The sequence below is a fragment of the Ictidomys tridecemlineatus genome, chromosome 6, assembly GCF_052094955.1.
Source record: "Ictidomys tridecemlineatus isolate mIctTri1 chromosome 6, mIctTri1.hap1, whole genome shotgun sequence".
Taxonomy (NCBI): Eukaryota; Metazoa; Chordata; class Mammalia; order Rodentia; family Sciuridae; genus Ictidomys; species Ictidomys tridecemlineatus.
The window spans coordinates 2,152,107-2,180,043 of NC_135482.1; the positions used below are offsets into that span (position 1 = coordinate 2,152,107).

General features: G+C 57.5%; 1 protein-coding gene across 1 annotated transcript in view; it reads right to left on the reverse strand.

The window, feature by feature from the left end:
- Nucleotides 1–851: 851 nt before the first annotated feature.
- The window catches only part of Tbc1d22a (TBC1 domain family member 22A), a 327,374-nt gene continuing 300,288 nt past the window's right edge, over nucleotides 852–27,937 (reverse strand). The window contains exon 13 of the mRNA XM_005335015.5: nucleotides 852–1,419. Within this exon, the coding sequence (XP_005335072.1) occupies nucleotides 1,291–1,419 (129 nt within the window). The 3' untranslated portion in view covers nucleotides 852–1,290. The remainder of the gene's footprint in view (nucleotides 1,420–27,937) is intronic.

The window sequence follows — 27,937 nt, forward strand, 5'->3', positions numbered from 1 at the left end:
GCCCCTTGAAGCTGGCCTTGGAGGACCCTGATCCTGTGGAAATGGCCTCCATCAGGTCCAGGACTAACTGGCCCCTCTGCTCAGTACTGTGTGCTAATTTCCAAGATGATTTTAACAGAAGCAGGAAGATACGCACATCACAAGTCTGGATTCCCATAGCCTCTAGGCAGTGGCCAGGCACACAGGCAGGGGCACTGCTGCCCCTAAAGGAGGGACAGATCTGAGAAGTAGGCAATCATGGGTTGCTGAGGGTAGGGCCCTGTCCTGGCTCAGGGTGAGGGAGGCTGAGGCTGCCCCCTCCCCGTGGCTCAGTGCCCCAGGGGGTGTCCTTGTCACCTGGAGGATGTGTGGAGGCAAGTCCTGAGAGCGTGGTGCAGCAGACAGCCCCAGCAGAGCCCAGGAGCGGTCAGCACAGCGAGCAGTCAAGCCCACTCACTGCAGACCAGGGAAGCACAGCAGAGCTGCTGGGAGCACAGGAGACCCTGAGAAGCTCCGCCCACTAAGCTCAGGCAGCTTGGAAGAGGGCCCTACACAAAGCCTGGGTTACAGGCCAGTTTGTCCTGCTCTGAGAAGAGACCCCACCCCCAGGGGCTACTGGACAGGGACATCACAGGATCAGGGACGGTGGGGGGCGGGGACCGTCTCTTTTGAAGATTAAACACGAAAAGTAAGGCAATTGAGAGAGGCCTCACTCTGCCCCACGGCATCCCCGAGATCCAATGCCTGACATCAGCTTCCAGCCAAGCTCAAACCAAGAAAGGAAACACCCCAGGGTGAAGGGCTGCAGCCCAGACACGGCTGGCTGTCAGAGGCTCTGTGCACGCAGAGATCCAGCTGACGCAAGGTCCTGCTCAGCATCTTGTCCATATTTTATTCTCTTTCACTCAACAGAATAGAACTTTTGCATCATGAAGCAGGTCTGAGATGGCTGCCCCTTCCTCCGCCTGGCTCCTGGACAGCAGGCCTGAGAGGGTGCCTCTTGGCTGCCAGGTTAGGGTTCCAGGGTGGACGTTTGGCAAGGACACTCCAGGGACAGGGTGAGGGGGACTCCTGACCCATCTTTGGCCCCTAAAGCTGGGACCCTCCCTTAGCTCTCTTTGGTATCTCATAAAACTGGGGCTGCCCCACCCCTCAGCCCTAGACGCCTGGGCCCACCCTGGCAAGTCGCCTGTAGGAGGGGCTGCTCCCCAAGGCAGTGCTTGGCCAGCGCCTGCTCAAAGGGGCCTTCAGCTGGCCGGGCAAGGAGAGGATGCTGCCCGCACAGTGAGGCCACTGTCACTGGCGCCAGGCTCACTTCTTGTAGTGATTGGGAGCATCTGCAAAGACGAACTTGAGGCGGTAGGCCTCAGCCAGCAGTAGGCTGATGTCCTCGTCACCCCAGCGGGCGGTGGGCAGGTTCTGGAGGAAGAGAAGCAGCTCCTGTGGGGAGAGAGACAGGCAGGTCAGAGGGGGGCGGCAGGGGCTGCAGGTCAGTGCCCGAGCAAGGGCAGCCACCAGTGGCTGTGAGGTGTGCACAGGGCACTGCAGAAGCCTCCCATCCACACCCACCCTCCACCCTCTCCTGCTCACTCGCAGCTTGTCCTGCAAGGGGCTGCGGAGCTGCACCTGCCCACTCTTCCCAGCAGCGGGCCATTGACCTAATCCACAAAGCCCCAGGGAGGCAGACATCGGCACGCCCAGGGGCACACTGTGTTCCAGAGGCCCGGGGGCAGGTGAGCGTCTGAGAGGTACCGCTCAGGCAGAACTGGAGCACACATGCGCAGGGACCACAGGGTGGAGCCAGGAGCATGACAGGACCACCGGCCCTCCCCTCCACAGTTGCCCTATGCAAAAGAAAGTGAATCAGGTGTGTGGAGGCACCGGGTGTCAGCAAGGCCAGCTGCATCCCCAGGTCCAGCTGAGCCGCTTAGATAGTGCCACCTCTGTGCAGACAGGGACCACATGTACGGGCCACTGCAGCACCTCAGCACCAGGCACGCACATGCGGGGCACACACGTGGGCACACACGGGGCACACACAGGGCACACCTGGGTACATATGGGCACACAAGGGCACACACATCAGACACATGGGCAGACACATGGGCACACACATGGGCACACTGCACACTCAGCAGTGCCTGTCACTGCCCCTCGTTTGGTCCTTCTGGCTTCCAGGAAGCAGGAGCTCTGCTCTGAGTCCCCCATATTGGAGCCCCTTCTGCTAGCCTCACACTCCAGGCCAGCAATGAGCCATGTCTCAGCCTGGACAAGCTGTGGAGATAGTCACACAACCACAGGACACAAAGGAAATGTCTCCAGAGCTCAGAGTTTAGAGGCCAGGATGCAGACACTGGTGACAGACACGGTGACCTCCTAACCAGAACTATGGCTGAGACTTGGCCCATCTCCACCACGCACCCACAGCGCAGCTCCTCCTGCAGCCCACAGCCCACATCCAGAGCATCTGTGACCTCACTAAGGACACGCTGGATTTCAAGGGACTGTGATACCTAGTATGGCAGGAGTGGGGCTCCGAGGGCTGTGTAGCCAGGTCAGCTTCCTGGACTGGGGTCTCAAAAGAGGTCCAGGCCAGGCTCCTCCCCATGAGGCCAGGAGGACTTCCAGAGGGAGGTACTCCACTGTCTGATGGCCCTGCTGAACCTGGTCCTAGAGAGTGTCCACCCGAGGCCCTCAGGGCCACCTGCTCCTCCCCAGCCCATCCAGAAGCAGGATGGAAGTGAGGAAGGCAGTGAGGTGCCACGGTGCTGGCACGGCCCCTTCCCAGCTCCTGGCAGGTGACAAATGACAAAGGGGGCAGCTGGTTCAGGCTGCCAACACCATCTGTCAATAAAAGGTTCAGCCCAGCGAGGCTCATGCCCAACCTGAGGTAGCCTCTGGGGCCCTGCAAGGTTGGCACAGGCAGGTGCTGCAGCCACTGGCTGGCCCGGAAGTGCACCCCCTGCCTTCTGTGTGGTCCCCATCAACGGCATGTGCCCCTGACCCTTGTTCTCCTTTAGAAGTGAGGCTGGCGCTATCTCCTCATGGGCAAGATCAAGACAAGCTGAGATGTCCTGGTGCAGGGCCTGGCACAGTCCCAGCTGCCCTTGTGACCACCCACCACTGGCCCCACCCTGGGTGAAGTAGGGCCCTGGCTGTCCCTGAGCAGTCACACACCATGAGGGCTACATGCTAGGACACTCTTCTAATTGTCGTTTTGCTATGGCTGGGTGCCAATTCCCCCCATTTCCTTTGCATTTTGGATACTTTCTATGGGCCTTTAAATTGAATTCACAGAGCAAATTTCACCGGCAATATGTCCTCAGGGACACATCAACATCAATCTGCTGTCTTTCACCATTAGATGCAACTTACACGGATGCCAATCCGATTCCGAGCAGGTCATAAATAAATACCTTTGGTTTTATTTTTAATCCACTTCGCTCCGTATTATCATGACCTCGCTACTCGCAAGGTGAGAAGCAGTGCCCTCCCATCACGGCGGCTTACCCACTCCACTGCACACTCAATTTCAGAATCTAATTTAGTCCCCCAGGTTCGCTGGATGGAGGGAGAATAGAAACGCCCGGTTCCTCACGGCCTGTGATGCTAAGGAAGGAAAAATCTATCCGGGTGACCTTTACAGCAGGCAGAGAACACAGACAAACACACCCTTAAACACAGATCTCTTTTAAAAAGCTTGTCTTATTTATGCGCCAGGCAGCAGCATCTCCAATCTGGGTAACATGGCACATTTATTAGTCCTGCGCTATTCTGCATTACCCACCTCATGCAGGTAGCGGGTCCATAACTCACAGAGCCACTGCCTGCGCATGTGACGAGGCTGCAGCTCGCCCTGGACCACCCTGCACTGCGTGGCCAGGGACAGGACTGCGGGGAATCCTCCAGGGGCCTGCTCCAAAGACTGCAGGTGGCACTTTCCCCGTCAATTCTTCTCCATAATCAACACCGACCCCTTTGGTGGCTCAATGTTCAGGGAAGGTTTTGCTCCCCCCTGTGATGTGGAAGGAAAACAAGGCAAGCCGGCCCTGCAGCCGCTCGCTTCCCAGCCTGTCTGTGTCCGAGGGACTTGGTAAAGAGCAAATGATGTTTACAGCTTTGGCTCTTTGCTGCCAAAAGGATTTTATTTTTCCAGAGTCAAACTCGTCACAGCGCCATCTACACCATGTGATCACCTTGGCACACAGGCCCTTTCAGGAAGGACAATGTGGTGACGCGGGTTCTGTAAGCACGGGCAGCGGCAGGATGGGCAGAGGTCACAGATGAGACACCAGTGGGCACCACCCAAGCCCCAGCTCCACACCAGACAGCTCCCCACAGTCACGGCCTCCGTGAGCTCACCTGTTGCGGAGGACACGCTTCCTCCACTGTATCAGCAGTCCCCTGTGTCCCTATGCCGCCCAAATGGCATGAGGCGCTCGGTGGAGGTCAGCGAACATCACAGAAAGGTGAACATAGTGCCCCAGGTACCACCAAGGGCCAACTGGGCACCCACTGGCTGGTGCACAAGGACCAGGATGCAAACCCACCCTGCACAAGCCACACGCCCTGGGCAGGTCCCTCACTGGCTGTGCCTCAGTTGGTTACCTGTAAAAGGGGTGATGAGAGCGCCCGCTCCTATCATGAAATCAGCATGTGACCACTAGTGGTGGATGCGCCACCATGGCAGGAACCATGGCAGCCGCAAGCTTCCAACCAACTACTGTCCACAGAGGATGCCGAGCCACCCAGCAAACAGGGTCTCACTATGCAGAGCACTGAGGAGGCAGGGACAGCATCCTGCTCTCCCCCAGACGCGCCTGGACATGGCAGGGAGGAGGCAAATGTCTGGGGGAGGAGACGCCATTACAGGTGGTGACTGGGCTGGGGCTGCCACACTGCCCATGCACCCACCCTACACCTGTAACTCCTGGGAGGACACACTAAGAGATGTGGAGGACAGTGTCCTTTGACCCCTTTGGACTAGACCTTCAAATTCCAACCTCAGATGCTAAATAAGCCATATTAATTTTAAAATATTCCCGAATAACTGACTTGGGCATCAATTGCTGAGCACATAAAACAAGAGGCCCACCCTCATCCTCCCCACACAGCGCGGGGATAACCCATGCCAGCTCTCAGGGCAGGGTGTGCATGGCCCAGGGGCACAGGATCAGTCCATGGAGGCCTGATACCCCCACAGCCTGTGATGTGCCCTCGTGTGCAACAACCCCCACAACCCTTCCGTGTGGATGAGTGACCTGGGCCACCTGGAAGGGGACACTGCCCACTAGGCCTATAGGTCTAGGCACACGCCCCTTCCTACACTGAAGTTAAAAGGTCCCCTTCCTGTAAAACTGTGACCATGTGGCCCTGGGCCAAGAGGAAGCTGACCTTCCCACTGAAGGAGAGGTGCTCGAAGGACACCCAGTCACCATGACTGAGACCTGCTGGGACCCTAGGTAAGACACATGGAACAGCAACAGAAAAGGGGATCAGAGGGTAGAGACTCAGTCCCTGGGGCGTGCCCAGGCCTCACTGTGGTTGAGTGCAGGAGGCCAAAGGCCAGTGCCAGTCCTCAGGTGGGACCATAGGCAGGGCCCAGCACTGCACCTTAGAGAGGGACCCCACGTGAGGGCTGAACAGAGACACCACTCCAAGTTTTGGCAGCTGCGAGACCCTCCAGGGACAGGTACTGGCACAATACAGAGCTACCAGGCAGCCAGCCGTGTCGGTCACAAAGGGGCTTCCAGTGCCACAGTGGGCCAGGCTCCGCACAGGCTCTCAGGCACAGGAAGCAACCCTGGCTCTGCTCCCCAGGGAGCACCTGTGGACAGGAGCATGCCATGGACACCGCAGCATGCTGCCTCTCCTGTGGCCACACAGACCCACAGGCCTGCACCTGCACAAAACACTTGAAATCACCAAGAGCTGAAGGGTAGTTGCCCATCATGGCCGAGGGAACGTGGGGATTTTCTTTCACGAGCCCACATTCTGATCTTTTAAAAGTACTCACACATTTGTTCATTAGAAATGATTCAAGAGAGAAGCAGAGGGCCTGCTCGGAGTCAGAGGTGGCCTGGCTCTGGTGCAGCCAGGGGTGTCCAGCCCAGGAAACCCCTGCAATAGTCTCCGCCCAGTCACGGGGCACTAATAGTGGAACAGAGACGAAGTCGTGGCATGGGAGTCGCTGCTGGGCAGGTGGACTGGCTCCACTCCAGCCCAGCCCCATCCTTCAGCAAACAGGGTGCAAGGCCCAGGCCCTCTGTGCCAGACCTTCTTCATACAGAGTGTGGGTTTGCGACCCACTGGGCGGCCACTCAGGTGGAGGCCACCTGTGTCCAGCACACGGTGTAGCAATTAGGCAGTGCTGCCTGCAGGAGAAATCGACAGTAAGAACAGACAGTTCCTAGTGCTTGAGGCAAAACCAAGTGTGGGGCTGGCTGGCCACAGGGTGCTCGGCCTTCAGGTCTCTGGCCATGGCTGGGGGGCTGCTGAGCATCTCCAACAGGCGGGGGAAGAGATGAGATGTAGGATCTGTGCAGCCACACTCGATGTTGAACATTTAATGTGAATGCAAGAGGGTGGAGATTCTCTTCAGTGACTTTATGTCGACTGTAGGGTCAGATGATGGCATTGGATGTGCTGGGTCCAAGCAAGTATTTTGTTGGAGTCAATTACACCTGCTTTTCGTTTTGTTTCCGCATTTCTAAGTGGCTCCCGTGATACTTTGCACTTTCAAAGTGATGCTGCTCTCAGTGACGCTGACACGCACAGCCCACACGCCCCGGTCCTTGTGTAGGGGGAAAGCCCACAGGCGCCTGGACAGGGAAGGGCCAGGCAGCAGAGGCCCCACTGGCCATCCCGCTCCTTGCACACAGCAGAACACACCCAGAGGTCTGCTCAAAGGCCACTCGAGTCAGTATACAAATCGCCTGCACCCAGGGATGAATGAGCTAACCATGACGGGCGTCAGGGCTCCTTGCTCGTGGGCAGGCACGAGCTTAATTCACTCTGCGCCCTATGCCCTGCGCCCCGCACCCCTGTGCAGCCCCCACAGGCAGGCTGCACAGGTCTCCTGTGTTCCTCTGAGGTGGCCACTTGACAGGGGGGTGGAGTCTCCAGCTCCAGGACCCTTCCCTGGGACTCAGTAACCAGCAGAGCAACCTCAGTGCCCAGGAGGCATGTCTTGTGCCATGAACAGCATCTTACGGGAGGAGCTGTGGCACCCCTTACCTTAGACTGGGCCAGGATCCACCGAGGCCAGCAGTCCTGAGGCCACTTCCAGTACCCCTCCCTCCTGTCCCTCTGGGTTCCCCGCAGGAGTCAAGAGTGTAACTCTGACAGTTGATTTCTTTGACAATCCAGTTATTAGTTTGAAATCTTGTCAAGTTCTGGACCAAACCAGGGCTAAAAATAGCAACACAGTGACAGGCAGTGGGGGCTGGATAGCACAGCCAGAGCTGGCCATCCCGTGGGCTGACGGCCCTTGCAGGGTGAAAACAGGTGACCTCTCAACAGAGCAGTCTTCCGAGGAGGGCCTGATGGCACAAGGACACACTGTCCTTGTGATTAATTTTGTATTTTTGCCAAAAGAAGACCTCTGGAGCTCAAAACCAGCTCGGCACGCAGCGGCCCACAAGCTGGTGCGGCTGAGGGCCTTTGATCAACACAGTGCTGCCGATGCTCGCTCGGCGATTAGCGTCTGTTTCATCCTGAGCAGGTGGCCTGCGTTGTGGACCCAGGCCAGGGACGCTGTGGCCATGTTGTCCCCAGGCACCAATCAGGAGGGTGGTGAGGCTGCAGGGAAGGAGAACTGGCGCTTATCTATAAAGCAGCAGGCTCCGCAGCCCTGGCACCTGAACCTGGGCACACGGCTCACAGCAGCCACCACTCCCCAGGCTGAACCAGACACGTTGGCCACATGGCCTGCAGGCAGCGCAGGGGCAAGACCAGGCTTCCCAAGGGCTCAGGAGGGTCAGCCCCACACCCTGCTGGACCTGTGTAGGGACCTACAGCATCTGTCCCGAGAGCCTCACCTGGCAGCCTGTGGCCTCACTCTGGTCCTCCCATGACCCAGGGGCCCCTGCACCACCCTCTGGTGGGCCTGGAACCCTGGCCCTGCAGGCACTCCTCTCTGGCTCACCTTCATCACTCTGGCCACCTTTCCCGGCCTCCTTGGCAGCCCCGGCCTGTGAGGCCCCGGGTGCTGAGGTACCCAGGGCCTCTCCTCTCCTCTGTACCTCTGGGACACTGCTGGTGTCCCCACTTCCACATCTCTGCCCGGCAACCAGCTCCCCAAATCCCAGCCCTGCAGGTCCTGTGGCTGCCTCTGGCCTGCGTCCTACCCATGGCCACGTCTGAGGCATCTCAAACTGAACGTGCGCCCCTCAGCCGCTCCTCCCTCAGCCGTCCCTGCAGTGCCGGGCACCACTGTGGTAGGGGAATGGCACTGAGGCGCCCACCCACATCCAGCCCCCGTGGCCCCTGCCAGTGCATCTCCACATGCACCTCCACCTGGTCACCCCACCTTCCCACATCACACAGCCCCTGCCCATGTCATCCTGCAGGACGACCCTGCCGTCCCACTGGCCTTCCTGCTCCCACCCTACCCGCCCCAGTGACCCACAGCCCGCACAGGCAGGGACGCGCTTCCTTCTTGAGGCACAAGTGCAGGCACGCGGCTCTGCTCTCTAAAAGGTTCTGAGGGCTCCTGCTGCACGAGGAATGGGCCCCACAGTGCGCTGACCGTCCTCTGCCACTCCGCCCTTGTTAGGAATTAAGTTAGGGCTGGGGGTGCAGCTCATGGCAGAGCACTTAGCCAGACAGCCTGGGGCCCTGGCTTCAATGCTCAGCACCCCCAAAACAAAAGCAAACAAACTCAGGGGTAGTTCCTCTCTCCTGCCTCAGGCCTGGGAAGCTTCTGTTGGCGTTAGCAGGAACAATCTGCAACGCAACTCAGAGATATCTACTCCCAGCCACCCAGCTCAAGCAAGCTCCCGGCTCAGCACCGAGATGCTCTGTGACTGCCCCGGGAGGTCTCCTTCCTTCAGGTGACAATGGAAAGCAAGTCACGGATTATAAATCAGACAAATGCACACTGAGCTGCTGGAACAGACTCATCTGCAGAGCATAACAGAACCAGGAGTGGTGACAGCACCACCCGTGACACCCAGCACACACAAGAGCTTGTCAGCTTCTCAGATGAACAGAGAGGCCACCAGGCAAGAGGGAAGGCTGCCAGGAGGCACCAGCCAGGAAATGGCCCACGGGGTACTGGGCATGTGTCACAAGTCATGTGGATCCATAAGGACTCGGGGGAACTGCGGCCTTGTGGCTGAAGAGCTGGGGTGATAGCAGATGGAAGCCCTAACAAAAGACAGACTCTTCTGAAGTGGAAGCTGTAAAGCCTGGGATTAAGGAGCTCAAGGACTCTCAGGAGCAGGCAGGGGCACACAGGGAGTCCCCCAGGGCCCCTCGCCCTCCTGGTGACTTGGGCAGCACTGGCCATCCCCTGCCTGTGACCACTCTCCACTTCCCCACTGCAAGCTGCTCTGTGGGCAGGTGCCCTCTGCCTGGTAGCTCCAGGATCAGCGCAGCGCAGGGCAGTTATGGTCAGGGTCGTGAGTTTAGAGGGGTGCTTCTGCACGTGACAACTGAGTACTGCAGCTGAGGACACCTGGGGGGACGAAGCCAGTCTAAGATAAGGACGTCTAGAAACAGTTCCGGGGCCACTTGGCAGGGCCTGAGTGGGAACTGAGAGCAGCTCTTGGCTGGCAGAGAGCACTGGGGTGGCTGGAGAAGAGGGTGCCCAGAGGGAACACTGGTCAGTAAGACCAAGCAGGCCTGGGGCACCACCTGCTCCCACCAGCCATGGGCCCCTCTGTTCCCATGGCACCTTCTCCCGCCCTCCGCACGTGCTCACACTCACTCATATCCATGCACACCTGCCTGCAGATGCACCTTCGGGTCCAGCCTCCTGGCCAGCAGCTGACTGGGAGAAACTTCTGAGGAACCCAATGAGGTACCAATGACCGCTGATCTCAGAATGCAGCAGAGCACTCAACAGAAGAGACACCTCCTGAGTACAAAGGGACAATGAACAGAACAGCAGCTTCCTGGGCCAACCTGTCGTGGCCCAGAGGAATCCTAAAGTGGGGGTGCCACCCAGCTTATAGGAAGGCCCAGACCCACAGCTGTAATATGCCTCTGTACCATGTGGCACACCTGTGGCAGGAACTACTGTCACCACCATGGTACTGTTAGGAAGCTGGGTCCCAGCAGGGTCACTACTGGTCACTATTGGCCAAAAACCTACAATCAAGGAGCAGGAACAGAGCCGCAGGCTGTGGTGACTCTGCACAGATCAACACGCTGAGACACCACAGCACAGGCCCTTTCCCAATGCAGGGCCTGAGGACAGAGCCAGCTAAGAGGTGACACTGCTCTCCACTTCTGCAAGTGCCTGAGGTCCACAATGACCACTCGACAGGCCTGTGTGGGGTCTATGCCCCTCACTCACTGGGGTCCTCCTTAATCACAGGGCAGGAGGGGTCCTCCTAGGTGAGAAAGGCCACCTTTGACCATGGAGGCTTGAAAAGACCTTCAGAGGTACCACCTCCCAAGGAAGACCTGGGGGGCCAGCTCTGCTTGTTGTGGACCTCAGAGGCCCATGTCCCACTGAGGTGGAGCCCCCACCTCTCAGAAGGGCCACGAGAGAGTGCCAGGGGGCAGCTGCTAGTCTCGGGCGCCACCTTTGTCCCAGTGACTCTAAAGACAGGCTTCCCAAAATGCATATCATCTGGCCCTCCCACCCCACATGCACAGGGCCTGCTCTCTCCGCCCCAGAGAGGACAACTGTGGGTCTCCTGCTGCTTGCCTCCTGAGACAGGGGCACATCCCAGTGGTCCATGTGAGGGCACAGAGGGGATTCACACACAGAGAGGCCAGAGATGGGGTGAAGAGCCACAGTGCTCCTTTAACGTAGAGAAGACCATCCACTGTGAGTAGGCTCCAATGTCAGGGAAGCCAGCTAGGATGTCATTAAGTCCTCAAAAAAGCAAACCTCTGAAAGCCCAAGAGCCACAGTAGCCACATAGACTTCCTTAGCTGCTTCCGTCGTTCAGTGTTGCCCCTTCTGGATTCTTCCTCCTGCACTTTCCACCATGGACATCAGCCTGTGAGCTCCTGGGGCAGGGCTGGCCAGCTCCACTGTGCCTTCTTCGCTACCCAGCCCACCAGGGTGGCAAGGCAGCCCCGGGCCAATCACACGCTGCTGAGCCAGCCTGACCCAGGTGGGTGGGCAACGCTCTGCACCGGCTGGAGCTTCTGCTCCTGAAGAAGGGACACTGAGGCCCAGTGCGGGGATGAATGTCTCGAGGAGTTTTGCTAAATGTCTAATTAAGTTCCTAATTTTAGAACTTTCGGAAAATCATCTGAGAAAACAAATAGAAGCTGCAGGCCATGCCGCTGAGCAGATGTATGCTCACGCAGACTGCACTAATGAGGCCTGGGCCATGGCAGACCACCCTAGGCTCCAGAACCTTCCAAGTTTCCTGTCACAAGGGTATGTTCCCCACCAGGCCACCAACAGGTCACTGGACATGGCTACCAACATCAGCCCTGCCTGCGCCCCACCCACCAGAGAGAGGGGTCCCTAGTGCCTCTTGACCTCACGTTCTCAGGCAACTGGACAAGTAGCGGACACTGACCCTGGGCTGGCCAGGGACAAGTGTGACCTTCAGTCCTCTGCGTCACTCCCCTGCTGGCTCCCCAAGAACCTGAACCAAAAGCTGCACAGGACGGTACTCACCTGGGATGAGCTCCCTGGGGCCCAGCTCCAGCAGAGCCTGGAGCTACTGAGGGGCAGCTGTCTCCCAGCCAGGACCACCACTGCCTCGCGCACCTTCCTATTTAGAACTTGTGGCTTTTAACCCTACTGCTCTCTTCTCATGCCACGTGGTCTCCCTTCCTGCCCGTGTTGGTTCTGTGAAGGTCCCCTGGTTGGGAGCCCCCTTTCCACAGCAGGTGTGCAGCACATGAGTCACACGGTGTAGGAGTTTGTCCTGGGGAGGAGCCTCCTGAGGGACTCGCACTTCCACAGGGTAAGGAGGCTCCCAGGGCTGGTGTTGGTCTGTTTCTGTGAAGACACTTGGTGTCTCACTGGTTTCCTTTCTGGCTTTGACACTGGTCCCCTGCCTGCTGGAAGCCTCCCCTGGGATCAAGGTCCTTCAGGTCCTCTTTCCCGGCACAGCCCAAGGAGGAAGTGGGGGCTTTCCTGGCCCTTTCAGGATTGGCGGAGTGGGGGAGGGACCTGGCTCACATAAGCTCCTTCGACACTTGCTCTCCTCTCTGAATCAGCCCAGCCTGGTCCTTAGGCTGAGAGCCAAGTCCCCGTCATCATGGACCAGACCCCAGTGCAGCCCGCCCCTGCCGCTGGGTGGCATTCTTGTTCATGGCCCTGGCCCAACTCCCTGCCAGCAGGTCTGGAGCTGGCCAGGCTGTCTGTGCCTGCAGCTCAGGCCATCCCCACAATTAAGGAGAAGCATGGAGTCCAGCACGGCCATCCTGCGCAGTGTAGCTGCTGACAGCAGAGAACACTCGTGGTGCTTGAAGACAGACTGGAAGGCAGCATGTGTGGCACAGCCTTGCAAGGCCTCTCTGAGGACACTATGCGACCTGGGGACCTAAATCAACACTGGAAGCTGGTGCTGAGGGTGCGCACACTGGAGGCCAGCAGTTCCAGGGTCCCCTGACAGGTGGAGCAACACCCAGGAAGGCTCCCAGACACAGCACTGACAGGCGACCCCACAGTGCTTAGAACAAGGCACTCTGGGGTGGTTTCACCACGGCCATTGTTTGCAACTGGCAGCTCCTGGTTATAATAAAAGCAGGTGGATCACCAGCTGGACTCAGGGAGCCTGCTCATCTGCTCCAGAGGCCTGAGCCCCCCCATCAGGTACAGTGGCTGCTGGAGTCCTGGCTGCTGGGCCCGTCCCTCCGACTGGGCCTCCAACCAGCTGCACCCCTGGCTCACCTCAGTGGTTTTCCCCTCACAGACACTCACTCTTTCAACTGGTTTGCCCCTGTCACTCAGCTCAGGGCACAGTCAGGCAGGGTGACTTTAACAGGTGCCTGGGGTTCGTGATGTCCTCTAAATGAAAGAATGAATGAGTTAATGTGTGCCCTCCCAACGGCCATCCTGGGCCTCCAAGCTCCATGGCCTTACCCAGCACTCAGCCTGTAGCCAGAGCCCCCTGTGCAGCTGGGGACAGCAGTGGAAACAAGAACCACAGAAAGACCCCCCAGCTCCGCACCCCCACAAGCGAGGACACCTCCTATTCCCAGGGGGCAAAGCCCTCCTGGCCAGATGTAAAATGGGCCGATGTGTCATAGCCCAAGTATCAGAAGAAACATCTTACTGCCCTTCCTTAGTGCAGTCCAAATCAATTCCTGGGTAATCCGATTTGGTTATCTCTCAATGATAGTAGAAAGACAGAGGTGTGGCTGCCTTAGGGGGAGATTAAGAGGGGCTACTGGTGGGGGACACATTAAAGATAACAGCTAACTGTGCTGTATTGGCCTGGCCCAAAGAAGCCCTGGGCCTGGGCTTGTGTGTCTGCAGGAATGAGCCTTATGGATTTTTCCTAATGTCACTTAAGCACCATTCATCAATCCTACCTAGCAACTGTAATCAAAAGGCTTCGACTTGATTGCAGGAATCTGCTCTGGGAGGAGGGCTAATCGATCCTTCTTGCTAGTCTACCCCATGGATGAGGAGCCACCAAGCCATAAGTATATCAGAATGTCTGGACACCTGGGGAAGAGTCACACCATCCAAGAGCATCTCAAAGCCCTCTGGGAAGCTCCCTGCTGGGCCACCTGGTGTAAGCTGGCTGCTCTTCTGGGCCCCAGTAGCTGTCACCCTGTCCTGAGGCTATGGGAGGTCCCAAGGGTGGGACTGGTAGCTTCTAGGGGTAAAGTAGAGGAGGCCTCACTCTTCTTCACCCAGTGCCTCAGTCTGTGCCCAAAATGAGGCCCTTTCCCAAGGGAGATGGACCCATGGGCCCCAAACACAGTGCCTCTGGAGAGGAGCCATGGGAAGGCAACGTCCAGTTCCACAGAGGGCCTTGGGCAGCCCAAGTGCACAGCTCCATAGTGTCAAAAGCAGAGTGGAAGGACTGGTTTAGGGGCTGGGTGGATGCGGGGCACTGGGTCTTCTCTAAGAAGCCAAGGGCATCGGTATCTGAGAAACCCTGGCCTCGTGTCCAGGAGGAAGTAGCCTCCTATCTCTACACACCCAGAATGCCGTGAGGCCATCCACCCAGGACCTCTGTGAAGAGCAGTGCACGGGGAAGGGCTGATTCACCAGGGGGCTTGGCATCACCCACCAGCATGGGCAGAAGAAGGGTGCAGCCAGGACTGCGAGCAGAAGAAGAGGGAAGGCTGCACATGGACTGTGCATTCCTGGAAGTTTCCAGGCCTTCCCTGTCTGTGCAGGGAGGAGGGCTGCTCCAGACCTCATCCCCAGGCCCGCAGATTTCCTCCTGTGTCTCTGACAGGGCTCCAGGGACCAATCCTGGGCAGGCTCCTCCTGGCAGGGCCATCTGTGCCTCAATAGCTCAGCTGGCCCTTGCTGCACATGCAGGTCCACTGGGTGCCTGCCAGAGAGCACGGGGCCCCCGGGGACAGCAGGCTGCCCTACCTGCTGGGAGAGGCTCTCATCCCTGGGCTCAGCATCCTCACTGGTGGGCTACCATTCCTCTGAAGACGTGGGGCATGGGCAGTGATGCTTAAGATGCAAGCCTACTCCTGGACACTGGCCAAGAATAACTAACCAACCCCTGCTGCAGGGCTTCTCACTACCTTTCCAGTAAAACCCAGGCTCAAGTCCTCTACTGGTGGGACACTTCCCTGTTGTTTTGAGGAATGTTAAAGAGTCACTGCCAATACTTCACACAAGAGATTCATGGACTTTGAAGGGCCAAAGCAGCTTTTAGGGCTCATCAATTTGTAGACTCTATGTCTGCTCCACCAAGGCAGAGAGGGCTGGCTTTGGGGGCAGGTGGCTCCATCCTGATCCATCTAGATGGTTCCCTTCCCTTGGGAGAGAGTCAGAGCTTCTAGGGGAAAAGGTCTCCCCAGGGCCAAGGCTTGGGTAGGGGAGCATCCTTGCCAATACCATCCATCCACCCACCCATTCATCCATCCACCCAACACTAGGGAGTTGTGTGGCTCTCAACATCTCCATGGTGCAGTCACCCTCAGGGCCTGTGCATCACCCTTGGCCCTCACCACCAGTGAGTCCCTGAGGACAAAGGTTAAAACATCATAGTGCCTGGCTGAGAGCAGCAGGATAATGTCCAAATGAATGATGAGTGATGGGTGGTAGATGAGTGCGTGTATCAGTGGGAGGGTAGATAGGTAGATGGATGGATGGGTAGATGGATGGTTGGGTATATATGGATGGTTGGATGGGGGGTGAATAGGTGAATGGGTGGGTAGATGGGTAGATGGATGGTGGGTGGATGGATGAATGGTGGGTGGGTGGATACATAGGTGAATGGGTAGATGGATGATAGATGGATGGTAGATGGGCAGATGAGTAGGTAGATGGATGCACAGATGGAAGGATGGGTAAATATATGAATGGCTAGGTGGGTGGGTGGTGGGTGGATATATGGTTAGATGCCTAGGTGGATGGCTGGTGGGTGGGCGGAGGGGAAGATGAGTAGATACATAAATGAACAGGTACATGGGTGGGTAGACGAGAAGGTAGGTAGCTAGGCATGAAGGTGGCTGGGTGGGATGGGCCTTCAAACAGGCTCCATGGTGCTAATCTTCCCACTGGGAACCTGGAGGACAGCCAATGCTATGAGGCCTCCAGGGCACAGTGGTGGCAGATACAGGCACATACTCCCCATCCAGAAGAAGTCTGAGCACACAGGAGGCTAATGTTGCTCAGATCCATTAGCACCATGACTGCCAAAACCAATGCATAAAAAGCCAAATATATTCCATGCCAGATCACCATTTGGAAGAACAGTTTCAGTCACAACTCAAAATATTATCCAGCTAAGCTCTATTTTGGAGCTAGTGGAATTTGCTATAAGAAACTATAGTCTTTAAGGTATTAGCCAAGCCACTTCCATCCTTCCTCCCTGTATGGCTCCCTTATTCTCTCCTCTTCATTCTTCCTCCTAGGAAAAAAAGCTACAAATAGGAAAAGAAGCCCCCGGAAGCAGGTATTAGTAAAAATTTCATACCCTGTAAAATGGTGGTGCCCTACTTCAGAATGGGGTGCTAGGAGGGTTTCCCCAGGCATTTAGAGGAGTTGGGCTACCCTGGGTTCAGCTCGCCAAGCCTCATGCTAGCTGTGGCCAAGTCATGGTGCCTGGACCTCCTTCTTGGTGGGTGGGCATGAGGGAAGACGAGTAGGGTAGACTGAAGATTAAAGGCAGATACCAACTGGAGCATGGGAGCTCCGTGGAGACAGTGGAGCGGTGTCAGGATGGCTGGGGGCAAGCTGTGTGCTCTGGGGTCTGAGAAAGAAGGATGGAGCAATCTGCTCAAGGAAGATGATGTGGAACATTAGCACTGCCCTGAAGTCAAGGGGTCCCGGGCCAAGACCAGGCCTCCTTCAGTTCCAGAGCTGGATCCAAGCATGCTGTGACTGGGGCTGGGGCACCGAGTTGTCACTTCACAGACAAGCCCCAGAAGCATGGGGAGCCTTTTGGGGAAGGTGGGGGCAAGGCTGGGCTCCCCCACAGGCCCTGCTGGTGGCCAAGCAGAATAGCTTCCGGGTGAACAAGCCCTGTTTCCTGAAACGGGCTCTATGGCAACACTCTGCACCCCGATGAGCTCCATCTAAAATAAGTAGAGCAAACTGTGCCGCCCCAGGGAGAATGGAGAGATTCAGCACATACATTCAGAGTGGTGAGACCTTTTCAATTGATTTCTAAACACATACAGCTCAATTTCTACTCAGAATTATGTCCACAGCGCCAAACGAGGAGGAACTGCTTTAAAATTGCTGGGCTTCATTTTGGACGTCACTGCCGTTCCTAGCGACCGTCTCCAAAGTGACAGATAATGATTATAAAAGATGTTAATGTGGCGGGGAGTGCAGACAGAATCACAGATTGGTATTTAGAGTGAGATTCTGATCAAGAGTGATAATGTGAGAGGAGATGTCACATCACTTGACGCCATGACAGGTTCGCAGGCTGGTTTTCATGTACTGGCAGGAATTAGGTTTTATTACAATAGGATTATTTGAAGACATAAAACACGGCCTTGAGAACGGGGCTTCTGGAGCGACTCTGAATACAAATATGCACCTTAGGAAGGCAGGGTGGGTGTGGGGATGCTGGCAGGCCAACCTCCTCTGAGCCAGGAGGCCAGCCTCCTAAGTGGCAGGGGAGGCTGGCCCCTGGGAGAGGGGAAGACTGTGCTCCACAGACAAGGGGGCAGTGGGCCCCTGCATGGGGAGTGCAGCACATAATTCTGAGCAGAAGTTGAGCTGCACGTATTTAGAAATCAATTGAAAAGATCTCATCACTCAGCTCTGACTGTGTGTGCCCGATTTATCCATTCTTCCTGAGGAGGCTTAGTTTGCTCCACTGATTTTTAGACGGAGCTTAACGCTATAAAAAGTGCTCCATGGAGAGCAGGGCTTGTGGGCCCCGCCACCGGGCCCTCCCCTGCAGCTCACCACCCAGAACAACGAGGATCCCAGTGCCAGCCCCACGGGGGGCTCTCCATTGCTCACGTTTGGGTAAACTCCTGGCTCAAGGTCCACACCCTGAGCAGGACGGGGGAAGGCGTGACCACACTGGCGCTTATGGCCTGGTACCTGTGGACTGAGCCAGTGGCATCCTCCAAGGTGTTAGCCTTGGCAAACTCTGCCCCAGATGATCAATGACATGGGACCATTCTTAAGAGGCATCAGGCCTTGGTACCTGAGCCTTATGGTGACAGACAAGTGTAAACGAAGCAACCAGACATGTTAAGTCAACTTCTGGCAAAGGCTCAGCAAAGGTCTCCCAAGGGCATTGGCCGAGCGGGGCCCACGTCTAAGTGAGGCCATCAGGTGGAATGGCTGGAAGCCCAGCAGCTGCCAAGCTGTGCTGGGAGCGTCTGAAGGACCAGATGCTATGGTCCCCAAGCTCGTTTCCCCAGACTGACCTGTTCAGGTCTAACCTGCAATCCTGGCCTTGATGGGGCCTGAGGTCATGAGGGAGGGCCCTTCACGAATGGCATTAGGGCCTCTATAAAGGAGGCCTGAGAAAGACCCTACCCCTTCTGCCCAGTAAGGACACAGCCCCGCACTGCACCTATTTGTGCCTTGTTGTGGCTTCTGGCCTCAGCACGGGGAGCGACAGGTGCTCCCTGTTTACTGGCCACCCAGTCTAGACCCAGTCCCCAACATCTGGAAGCCCACAGGTATCACTGAACACCCTGAGGACAAAGCAGCAAGGATCTCCCGGGTCGTGCCTCCACCTAAACCTGCCCCCCAGCTCCTATGGAAAGAAGCAGCAGGTGAGCCAGGCAGGGGCCAGAAAACACAGTGCATTCAGCTTCTCCAGGAACCTGGTGTTGGCCAGTCCCAAGCTGCCAGTGACTACTGTCCACGGCCTCGCCTGCTCCCCCAGAGGCCGAGCATGCTGTAGAACAGGGACTGGTGTCCTCAGCCTGGAGCACACAGCAGCCAGGCTTAGGCAGTCACCTGACCAGCAGGGCAAGGACCCAAGACATAGCTGAAGCACTTCCCCTGGGTACCCACCAGGACCAGGGCTAATGCATGGAATTTCAGGGGCACTAGGAACCCCTACTGGATGGCAGTTGTGACACTAAGGACAACAGTCCATGCAGCAGCTGTGTTTCCAGGGTACTTATCTATCACAGGGGAAACAATCTGGCCTAGTCCAGGGTGGCTGTCAGTGGCAGGACCAGATCCCAGCTGGGAGAGGTGAACCTGGTGGTTACTCCTCTGAGTCTGGGCTCTACCCACTGTAGGACCTCCCTTTCCCACCTGCCACGTCACTTCAGCCAGGCTGGTGACCACGCTTCCATGTCTCTCTCTTCCCCACTGAGAGAGCTCAGGGGCTCTCAGGAATATGCAGTGGTCCCAGGACCCGGGCTGAATGGGGTCCTGCATGCTGTTACCTTTGCTCACTGGTCCTGTGATTGTGGCAGGGAAGCCCCCAAGGGGAGACAGAGGCCCGGCTCTAGAACACTGAGGGGCACAGCATGCAGCTGTATGCAGAGACATCTCAGCAGCCCAATGCCAGGGTCCCCGGAGCCCAGAGAGCTGCCCCATGAGGAAAGGATGCCCTTGGCCCCCTGCTGAGGGGCAGTGACGGGATACCCAGGCTCCATAGTGGCCAACCCAGGCCCAGATGTCCCTAGTCTCTCGTGTCCAGCCTGACTGGACCCTGCCACCCCTGCCAGCCATGCTGAGAATCAGACACACTAAATAAGAGAAGAGCAAATATTTTTTCTTTGCAGGAGGAATTAAAAGATCAATGCAACTTCTTCTGTGTGCTTTATCTCAAAAAACAAACACCCCAAAGTTGAATTGAGAAATCCTGTCATGTTTGCCCTGAAAATCCTCAAAGTGATTACAGTAACAAAGGAATGCACAGGCCCAGGGCTTCGCGGAGGGGAAGGGGTTCCTAGGACAGCCCGAGTTCTCCTCAAGCTCTTTCACGCCACCTTGTCGTTACTATTTTATTCTTTTGTGCCAGCACACGGGTGGGGACTCAGAAAGGACCTGTGGCCTACTGTGTTTAGTTCTTGCTCCACTGCTCTGGGTAGGGATGCGACACAGGCCAGCAGGGCACCTGTGGCCTATGGTGGCCAAGGGCCTGGGCACTGGCAGCTCCCATCACTGAGGGCCCGAGTGTGCAGGGTTAGAGCACCCTCCACAGAGGCCACTCTTGCTCTGGAGGCCCAGGGCCCTGGGTGTGCATGCTGGGGGCCAAATGGCCACGAGGGGTCACCCGGGATGAGGGTCCCCAAGGCTCTGGTCTGAAGGGGTGTGTTCACAGCCTGATGTTTCAGGTCTCCCTGAAACGGCAGAGCAGTGAGGCCGGGAAAGCTCCAACCTCACCCTGTTAATCAACAGAAACTGAGGACCACCCCTCACTTTCCCCATTTCCTGGTTCTCGTCAGAGCTGAGCTGGGTGAGAAGCATGGCCCAAGGAGCGGGGCAGTGGGACCACCAGGCTACGGGGAGTAGAAAAGGCAGGAGCCAAGGCCCAGCGGCCAGATCCACGAGAGGTGTGGAGCCTGGGGGGACCAGGGCCCCAGACCTCCTGGCAGCTAAGAGGGGAGGGTGGAGCAGTGGGAGAGGAGGCCCAGGAACTTGGTGGAAGGACCTCAGCCCTGCATGTCACCGAGCCCCACTTCCCTCTGTAAGTACAGATCGGGGACTCTAAAGGCACTCACTACCTTTCCCACTACCCTCACTCAGTCTGCCAGCTTGCATTGGGCAGTTAGTGTGGCCTTCTAAATTGCTTCCCTGCCAATCTACTCAGCCAGAGCGGCTGCCCCTTGGGAGCCCAGCACAGGTGTAGGACAGGGCCGGTGTTTGGTGACGTTCCCCAGCAGAGGAATCAAGCACGCACTGCCTCTCCGGCCGCCAGTCCCTTTCTGAGTTGCCACTCCTGCCACCACCTAAGCCCTGCTCTGGGCACTGGGAGATCTCACGGAGAGAAAGGTCCAATCTCCGAGCACCAGGCTCAGCTTCACTCTACCTCCTCCTTGGCCCGCAAAAATGGCTCTGGGCCTGCCCACCTCATCCTGGACGACGCGCCACACACACACACACACCCTGGTTTCCAGCCCTCACAGCCTCCGTGCCCTCTGCCAGGGACATGTCTTTGGGTGGAAGCCAGCCTGTGTGGCCCGAGCCCACCCTTCCCCAGTCCCAAGGCCATCTGCATGCGCTTCTACCCTGTCCAATCTCGCTGTCCTCCCTGTCAGAACCAAGGCTTCCCGAGGCACCTGCCCTTCAGCCGTCCTACCACCAGGTCCTCAAAATCCTGGTGACACCTGGCACATGCACTCAGTATGCCCACTACATGAAGAGCCAGGGAGGGGGAAATGGATCCAATTTGAGGGGCGCTGGGACATCAGGATGATAGAAAGAAGTGCCCGGCCCAGCCCTGGCCCACCACAGGTGCTCAGAGGAGGTAGTGCCAGGAAGGTGGCCCTAGGTGGCCTCCTTCACCCTCCCAGGTTGGGGGTAGGAGGCTGAACCTCACAGGGTCTGGTAACCATGGGGAGAAGGTGGGCTGATCCCCACAACACAGGCTCAGGGAACGTGCAGCAAAGCCACAGGCCACGGCCGTTCCTCGGGTGGGGGTCGGGATCAGGCCATGAACATAGTGGCCTGATTGCCGAGGCCAGTGTGGGTGCATGGGGTGAAGGGCAGTGTGGCTGGAAGGGAACAGGGTAGACAGCAATGGGTTCCCGGGACCAGCCTCCCGTCTGGGCTGCATGTCCTGCCCAGCACACAGCACCATGATCTCGGAGTGGAGTTGCTCCACTGTCACCTCAGAAACTCAGGACACTGTCACATGAGCAGAAAGGACACTAGCTGCACAGCACAAGGGGGCTCTCCGTGAAGAAAACCAGGAGCTGAGTGATCCAGCTGGTCCCAAGCTCAGCCTCCTCCTGGCCAGAGGTGAGCACACATCAGGTACGCTCCACCTCAGCCTCCTGGGGCCGACTGCGAAGCCTGCAGGCTGGTGGCGACCCTCTATGCTTTACTGTGAAACACTTGGAGGTCGGCCCCACTGAGGTGGTTTGGGCAGGTGGCCTGCGAAGAGCATGTTCCGGTAGACCACATGGGCTAGTGCCACTACTGCCCAGTGCTAGACTTGTGGGGCAGCCACAAAGGGCTGCGAGGTGGGACCTGGGACAGCTGCGAGGGAACATTTTATTTTATTTTACTGTTCTGGGGATTTAACTCAGGGACATTTAACCATTGAGCCAATCCCCAGCCCTTTTCTGTATTTTATTTAGAGACAGGGTCTCACTGAGTTGCCTAGGGCCGCAACAAGTTGCTAAGGCTGCTTTGAACTTGCAATCCTCCTGCCTCAGCCTCTGGAGCTGCTGAATCACAGGCGAGTGCCACCGCGCCCAGCTGAGGGGAACATTTTAATAAGGCCCAAGATGTAATCACATTTCTTCAGGGAATGAACAGCTGAGCTTCCCTAAGTTTATCGGCCTCAGATAGCAAACCCCATTAATGAGATAATAAGCGCTTTTCAATTAATGATTTGAGTGGTGGATGTGATTTTTTCTTTAATGGCAAGATTAATTCAGAAGCAGAAATGAGCAAGGGGGGGAATGCTGGCAAGTTCTTCTGCCCCCCCCACTAACTCACCTGCAGGCAGCTTGGGCCAGGCCCCCAGGACAGCTGGAGCAGACCCAGGGGAAGGCACTAAGTCCTGGGGTCCAGGTACCACCCTCTTCTCAGGGAAAAGAAATTCTCTGAAGAATTTCAGTAGAAAGGGAGGTCTCCTTAGCCTGAGGATACCACTCAGGAAAGGGCAGGCACCTTACATGAACACATAGGGGTGACCCCACAGTGCAGCCCGTCCTGGGCTGGCTCCCCGCAAAGCCAAGGACAGGACCACCCCCGTCCTGTCCCCTGCCAAGCTGCAGGTGGAATCCCCGACACCTAGGGGCCTGTCATGTGGCTGCGGGACAGGGAAGTGTGTCCTAGAAGCCACTGCTAACCAGCCACTGGCCACCAGTTCTGCAGCTCTGCTGCCAGCTGGAGTCACGGCTCGCGGTCAAGGAGGGACCAGGAGGCCCCACACGCCTCTGTCACCCAGTGACATCACAGGAGTCCTTGTTTGTGCAGGTATAGTCTGTGACATTCTTGGTGTTTGCACAACAACAAAACCGCCTGTGGGTGGGGACCCGGCATGAAGCAGTGACAGCAGTGTCTGGAACTTCAGAGGCATCTAGGCGTGGAACCCAAAGCCAGGCCCCGGCAGCCGGGTCACAGCCAGGCGGGCCTCCTACCACCCCATTCCGTCCTTGCCCCAACACCGCGGAGGCCCTGCCCAAAGCATGGCAGGACACAGCTGCACCACTGGACGCCTGCCTGCTCGTGAGGACACAGCAGGGTCTCTGTCATTCTATTCTGAGGTTACCACCTGCAGATGATCTGGCCAGGACTCGTCCTGCACATGTGGGAACGTGACAGTGTGACCCTCCCTGACCTGCACCTGTGCTCCAGGGCCATCCGTCAGGGAGGCACAGGCAGCTGAACCCCACATGAGCGTTCTTAAACACGTCACCGAGAACGTGAGTCTCCACTTCCCAGCCCCCTCCTTCCACGTCTCGAGAGCCCACGGAGCTTCCGGAGGTCGGAGTGGCCCTGCCGCCAGCTCACACTACACTGGGCTGAACTCCCTGAAGGAACGTTGAGTTCAAGGCCTTGGATCATCAGGTCCAAGTTGACATTAAGATGCCACGGAGGTCCTGGGTTCCACACTCCGAGGCGCTCCGTGTCCCTTCAGACCGCACAGAACTTGGGTCCAACTGAGGGTGGAGTTGAGCCTCACATCCTCCTGCTGCCCATGGTGGGAGCAGCAAAGAGGAAGAAGGCCACCTGGTGGGAGAGGAGCTGGAGACAGAGGAGCGGCTGCCCTGCACCCAGAAGGCAGCGAGCCCCATCCTGCGGCGAGCCCCATCCTGTGGCGAGCAGGGTCCCACGCTCAGGAAGCCCCCTGCCATCACATGGCAGGTGGGCTGGAGGGAGGCTGGAGGGAGGCTGGAGGGAGGCTGGAGGGAGGCAGGAGGGAGGCAGGAGGGAGGCAGGAGGGAGGCAGGAGGGAGGCAGGAGGGAGGCAGGAGGGAGGCAGGAGGAGCAGGTCCTTTGACAGAACAGGGATGGTGTTAGCTGCTTTGTGGGGTAGCCTTCCAGGCAGAGGAGGGACAAGGCTGGGGCTACCACGCCACCAACCTGCTGTAGGGGACATGCTGGGACTGTGCAGGCCCCACTCTGGCCTCTACCCAGGCCGTAGAAGGTTTGGGGCAGAGCTGTCTCACAACTTGTTAGTGGCCCTCTAGAATGTCAGTGCAGAAGGGCTTGGAAGCTTCTAGAACCCATGCCACTGTGGTGACTCCTTACTGCCCTTTATAAAGACTGGTCTGAGGTGAATGAGGGGAAGTTGCTCTGGCCTGGGAGACACAGCAAAGAACCAGCTCTCAGGCTCTGTGCTTGCTGCAGCTAACACCCCTTCTGCTGAGAAAAAAGGACCGCAGTGTGGCAGGGGACCGCCCAGGCCAGGCCCTGACCCTGCTTCCCCAGAGGAGGCCACTGTTGTCTTCCTCGCACAGGCAGGAGAGGCTTGATGGCCCATCGCCCAGTATGGGAGAGCTCAGATCCCCTGCTCCTGGCCCCGTCAGGCCCGAGGGCGGCTTCACCACGGCAGGTCAAGCAGAGCAGCTCAGCTGGGGCGAGTGCAGAGTGCACCTGCTGAGGACTCCACGCCCAGGGACGCAGGTGCTGTGAGATCTCAGGGCACACGCCAGCTGCTGTACCCTCAGGTAAGCAAACGCAGACTCCCAGAGCCAGAGGGCCCAGCGGCATCTGCATGTGACCTGGAGGGGTCCCAAGCATGGACCCCAGGGCCTGAGTCAGAGCGGGGTCTGGGTTTAGAGTGCTCCCGCTCTTCCTGCCTCCTTCCCCAGCACTGGCAACAGCAGAGAGAAGGGACGAGATCAGCGTCGAGGGGCTGCCGGGGGCCCACCTTCCACAAGGCGCTCCAAACAGGAGGCAACAGGTGTGGTCTCGAGTGAGGATGGACTTGCGTGCTCCAGGTGGGAGGGCCCTGCCCGCTGCTCCGGCAGTGTTCATGGTTTAGACATGAGGTGTCCCCCAGCAGCTCAGGTGTGGGACAATGCAAGGAAGTTCAGAGTGAAGGATGGTTCTGAGATCCTGAACTCTCAGTGCACTAATTCTCCCCATGGGGGTTAACTGGCTGGTGCCTGGGGCAGGGGAGGCTGCAGGAGCTGGGTCACCCTGGCGAGCCTTGGGGTTGTATTTGTTCCTGGTGAGGGCATGCTCTCTCTGCTTCCTGGTGCCACGTTCCCGGCTGCTTTCCTCCTCCACGCTCTTCTGCCATAGTGTCTGCCTCCCCTCGGGCCAGAGAAATGGAGCCTCAGGCTGTGGACCAAGACCTCTGACACCATGAGCTACACGTAAGCTTTTCCTCCCCTGACGGTTCTTGTCCAGTCTTTTGTCCCAGCAGTGGAAAAGCTGCCTAAAGCAGGCAGGATGGTGAAGACACCTCAGCATGGTGACCCTGGGCAAGGGGACAGGACTGCAGCAGGGGACAGGAATGTAGACAGTGAGGGACAGGAAGTCAGATGGCACCCTCTCCCTCAGAAGAGCAGCAAAGGCTGGGAAAGAGCAGAGCAGCAGCACCTTGCAAGCCTGCCAGCCTCCTTCACCCTCAGGAGAGGTGGGCATCAGTCCAGACACATGGAGCCCCCTTCCTTTGAGGGGCCAGGGCTGTGTCTGACCAGAGGAGGAAGAAGCAAGAGATGAGCAGTGGTCACTCAGGCAGTGGGGGTGGCAAACGGCCACAGGGTCACGGAGGGCAGGCTGTGAAGGACGCAGGGGTCATGTGCCCACAGTGCACGACTTCCAGCATGAGGACAATGACACGCGCAGGAGAGCCACACCAGGCCCATGGCACTCGAATAGCTCCAGGGAAGGACCATGTCACAGTGACCCTGAGCACGTGCCCGCCGTGGGTGCTGAGAACCTACGTTCTCACCTTCCCTCTCCTGCTGTGGAAATTCACCTCCTGAGGCTGAAAAACTCAGCAATGGCTAAGAGACAAATACAAAAACGGAACAGAGACATGAATGGCTGCCAGCGGTGGGCAGGGCTGGGAAGCGGGTGGGACGCTGTCCTTCAAAACGTGCACACACATGCAGCTTGGACAGCATGGACACTGTGCATACTTAAAGTGAGGGCATGGGACACAGGTCTCTGGGAACAGCCCGCCCCTTCTCCTAGCTCTGTGACTTGAGGAAATGCTATGTGAGGGAAGCCACTAGGTTGGCAGACCTTGGCATCTCCATAGGCCAGCAAGGGTCGTGAAACCAAAGGTCAGTGGCCTCTCAACTATGCTGTCATTCGTGAGAAATCGCAATGGCCCCGCACCCGCTTCCCAGCAGGCACGTTGAGACCACTTGGTGGTGGGCATTCGCTGTGGCATAGTCAAGACAAAAACATGAGGGGAACAAATGACCCTGAGACCTGGATGCACAGTGAACAGGTGCACAGATGCCAGCCCAGCCCAGTCAGGCAGGTGGCCAGCACAGAGGTCCTCAGACGGGGTACCTTAGGCTCACTGGGCCCACAGTCACACAGCCTCAACCGATATGTGAACCCTGGGGTTTGGATGGCCTCTGAAGGCCTTGAGCACAGTGGACATCATGTCATGCCTGGGGTCTGAGGTGACTGTTAGGGTGCCACCATGGCCCCAGGCCACACAGGCTGAAGTCTCAGCTGCTTGTCCTCAGAGGAAGTGGATTCATCTCAGAGGGATGACTGAATACACAGGTGTGTCTGCAACCCATGCAGATGCCATTTCTTTCAAACCTGCCCTTCCAGTCAGTTGTTAAAGGTAAAGTGACCAAGCTCATCTGGAATCAATGAGGCACCCACAGCACTCCCTGGAAGTCACCAATCAAGAGGGCAGGGCAAGCACGTCCTCCCTACTACAAGGTTCTGCATCAGGGTGGGCAGGACCCTGGGACTGGCTGAGTGGACCAGTTCTTCTTGCCTCCCCCAGCTACCTTGCTGAGTCTCCAAGGGGACATCTCTGGAGGAAGCAGTGAGGACCAGAGGGAAGTGTGGAGAGGATGACCAGAGGGAGGGAGGGGCCAGGGGGTGAGGACTGTGTCCATGCCTCAGGGGCTCCTGCAGGCTGGCGTGAGCGGCTTAGGGGCCTAGGTGAAGACTGGGCCCAAGAGAAGGAGCACCAGGCACTCTCCATGAGAACAGGCACCTGGACGCTCTTTGGCAAGCCTGGGTCTGAGGGCAGTGTGCTCTCTGTGCCCAGAGCCTCCTGCCACCTGGAAAACACTCACTACTTAGACAAGGACCCTGAAGCAGAGGTCCCCTCTCCTTGCTCACTAGGGCAGAGAGAGTGGCTGGCCAAGCACGAAAGCGAATGCCACTGGACAGGAACTCTGCTTGCAGTAACAGAAGCACAAGGGTCATTGTGCCAGAGGAAATCCAAACACTCCTAGATGAGGCAAGGCAGTTTTCTTCAGGACTATTTAGGTAAGAATTCCCCATTTGCAAACAGAGAAAGGGTTTGTTTTTTCAGAGATTAAAAAAACAGTCAATTCTTTCCTGCCTTGCTTCCTAAGAGATTCCAACGTTGTGTGCAGGTACGACGTGAATACACGTCTGTGTGCATAGGCAAGCATAGTGTGCCTGTGTACTGTGTGCGCCCAAGTGCATGTGTGTGCGTGTCCCTGTGAGCCCGTGTGTGAAAAACCATCAGTTCAGGCGCCTGCCCTGTCTGGTGGAGAGGTACAGAGACATTCCAGAATGCTGTTCCACCCCTCCTGGGGACAATGACCCCCCACCCCAGTCTAGGCAGGGCAAAGGGCCTTTGCCTCCGTACCCCTGCCTAGAGTCAAGGGCCCCTGGGCTGCCCTACTGGAAAGGGGCTCCACTCGTGGGACTCCACATCTCCTGCACCCTTTCAGCTGGGAGGACACTGCTGGCCTTGACCACAGCCACACTGCTGCAGCCCAGAGCATCTTCACAGAACTTCCAGCTCTCAAGTGACCCCTCCCTGCCGCCCTCACAGATGGCACCAAACCCCTCCTACGAGGCTCTGTCTCCTCAGCTGGCCACTCTGGCCCTCGTTCTAGGAAATACCACGGCTCTCCTGGCCTC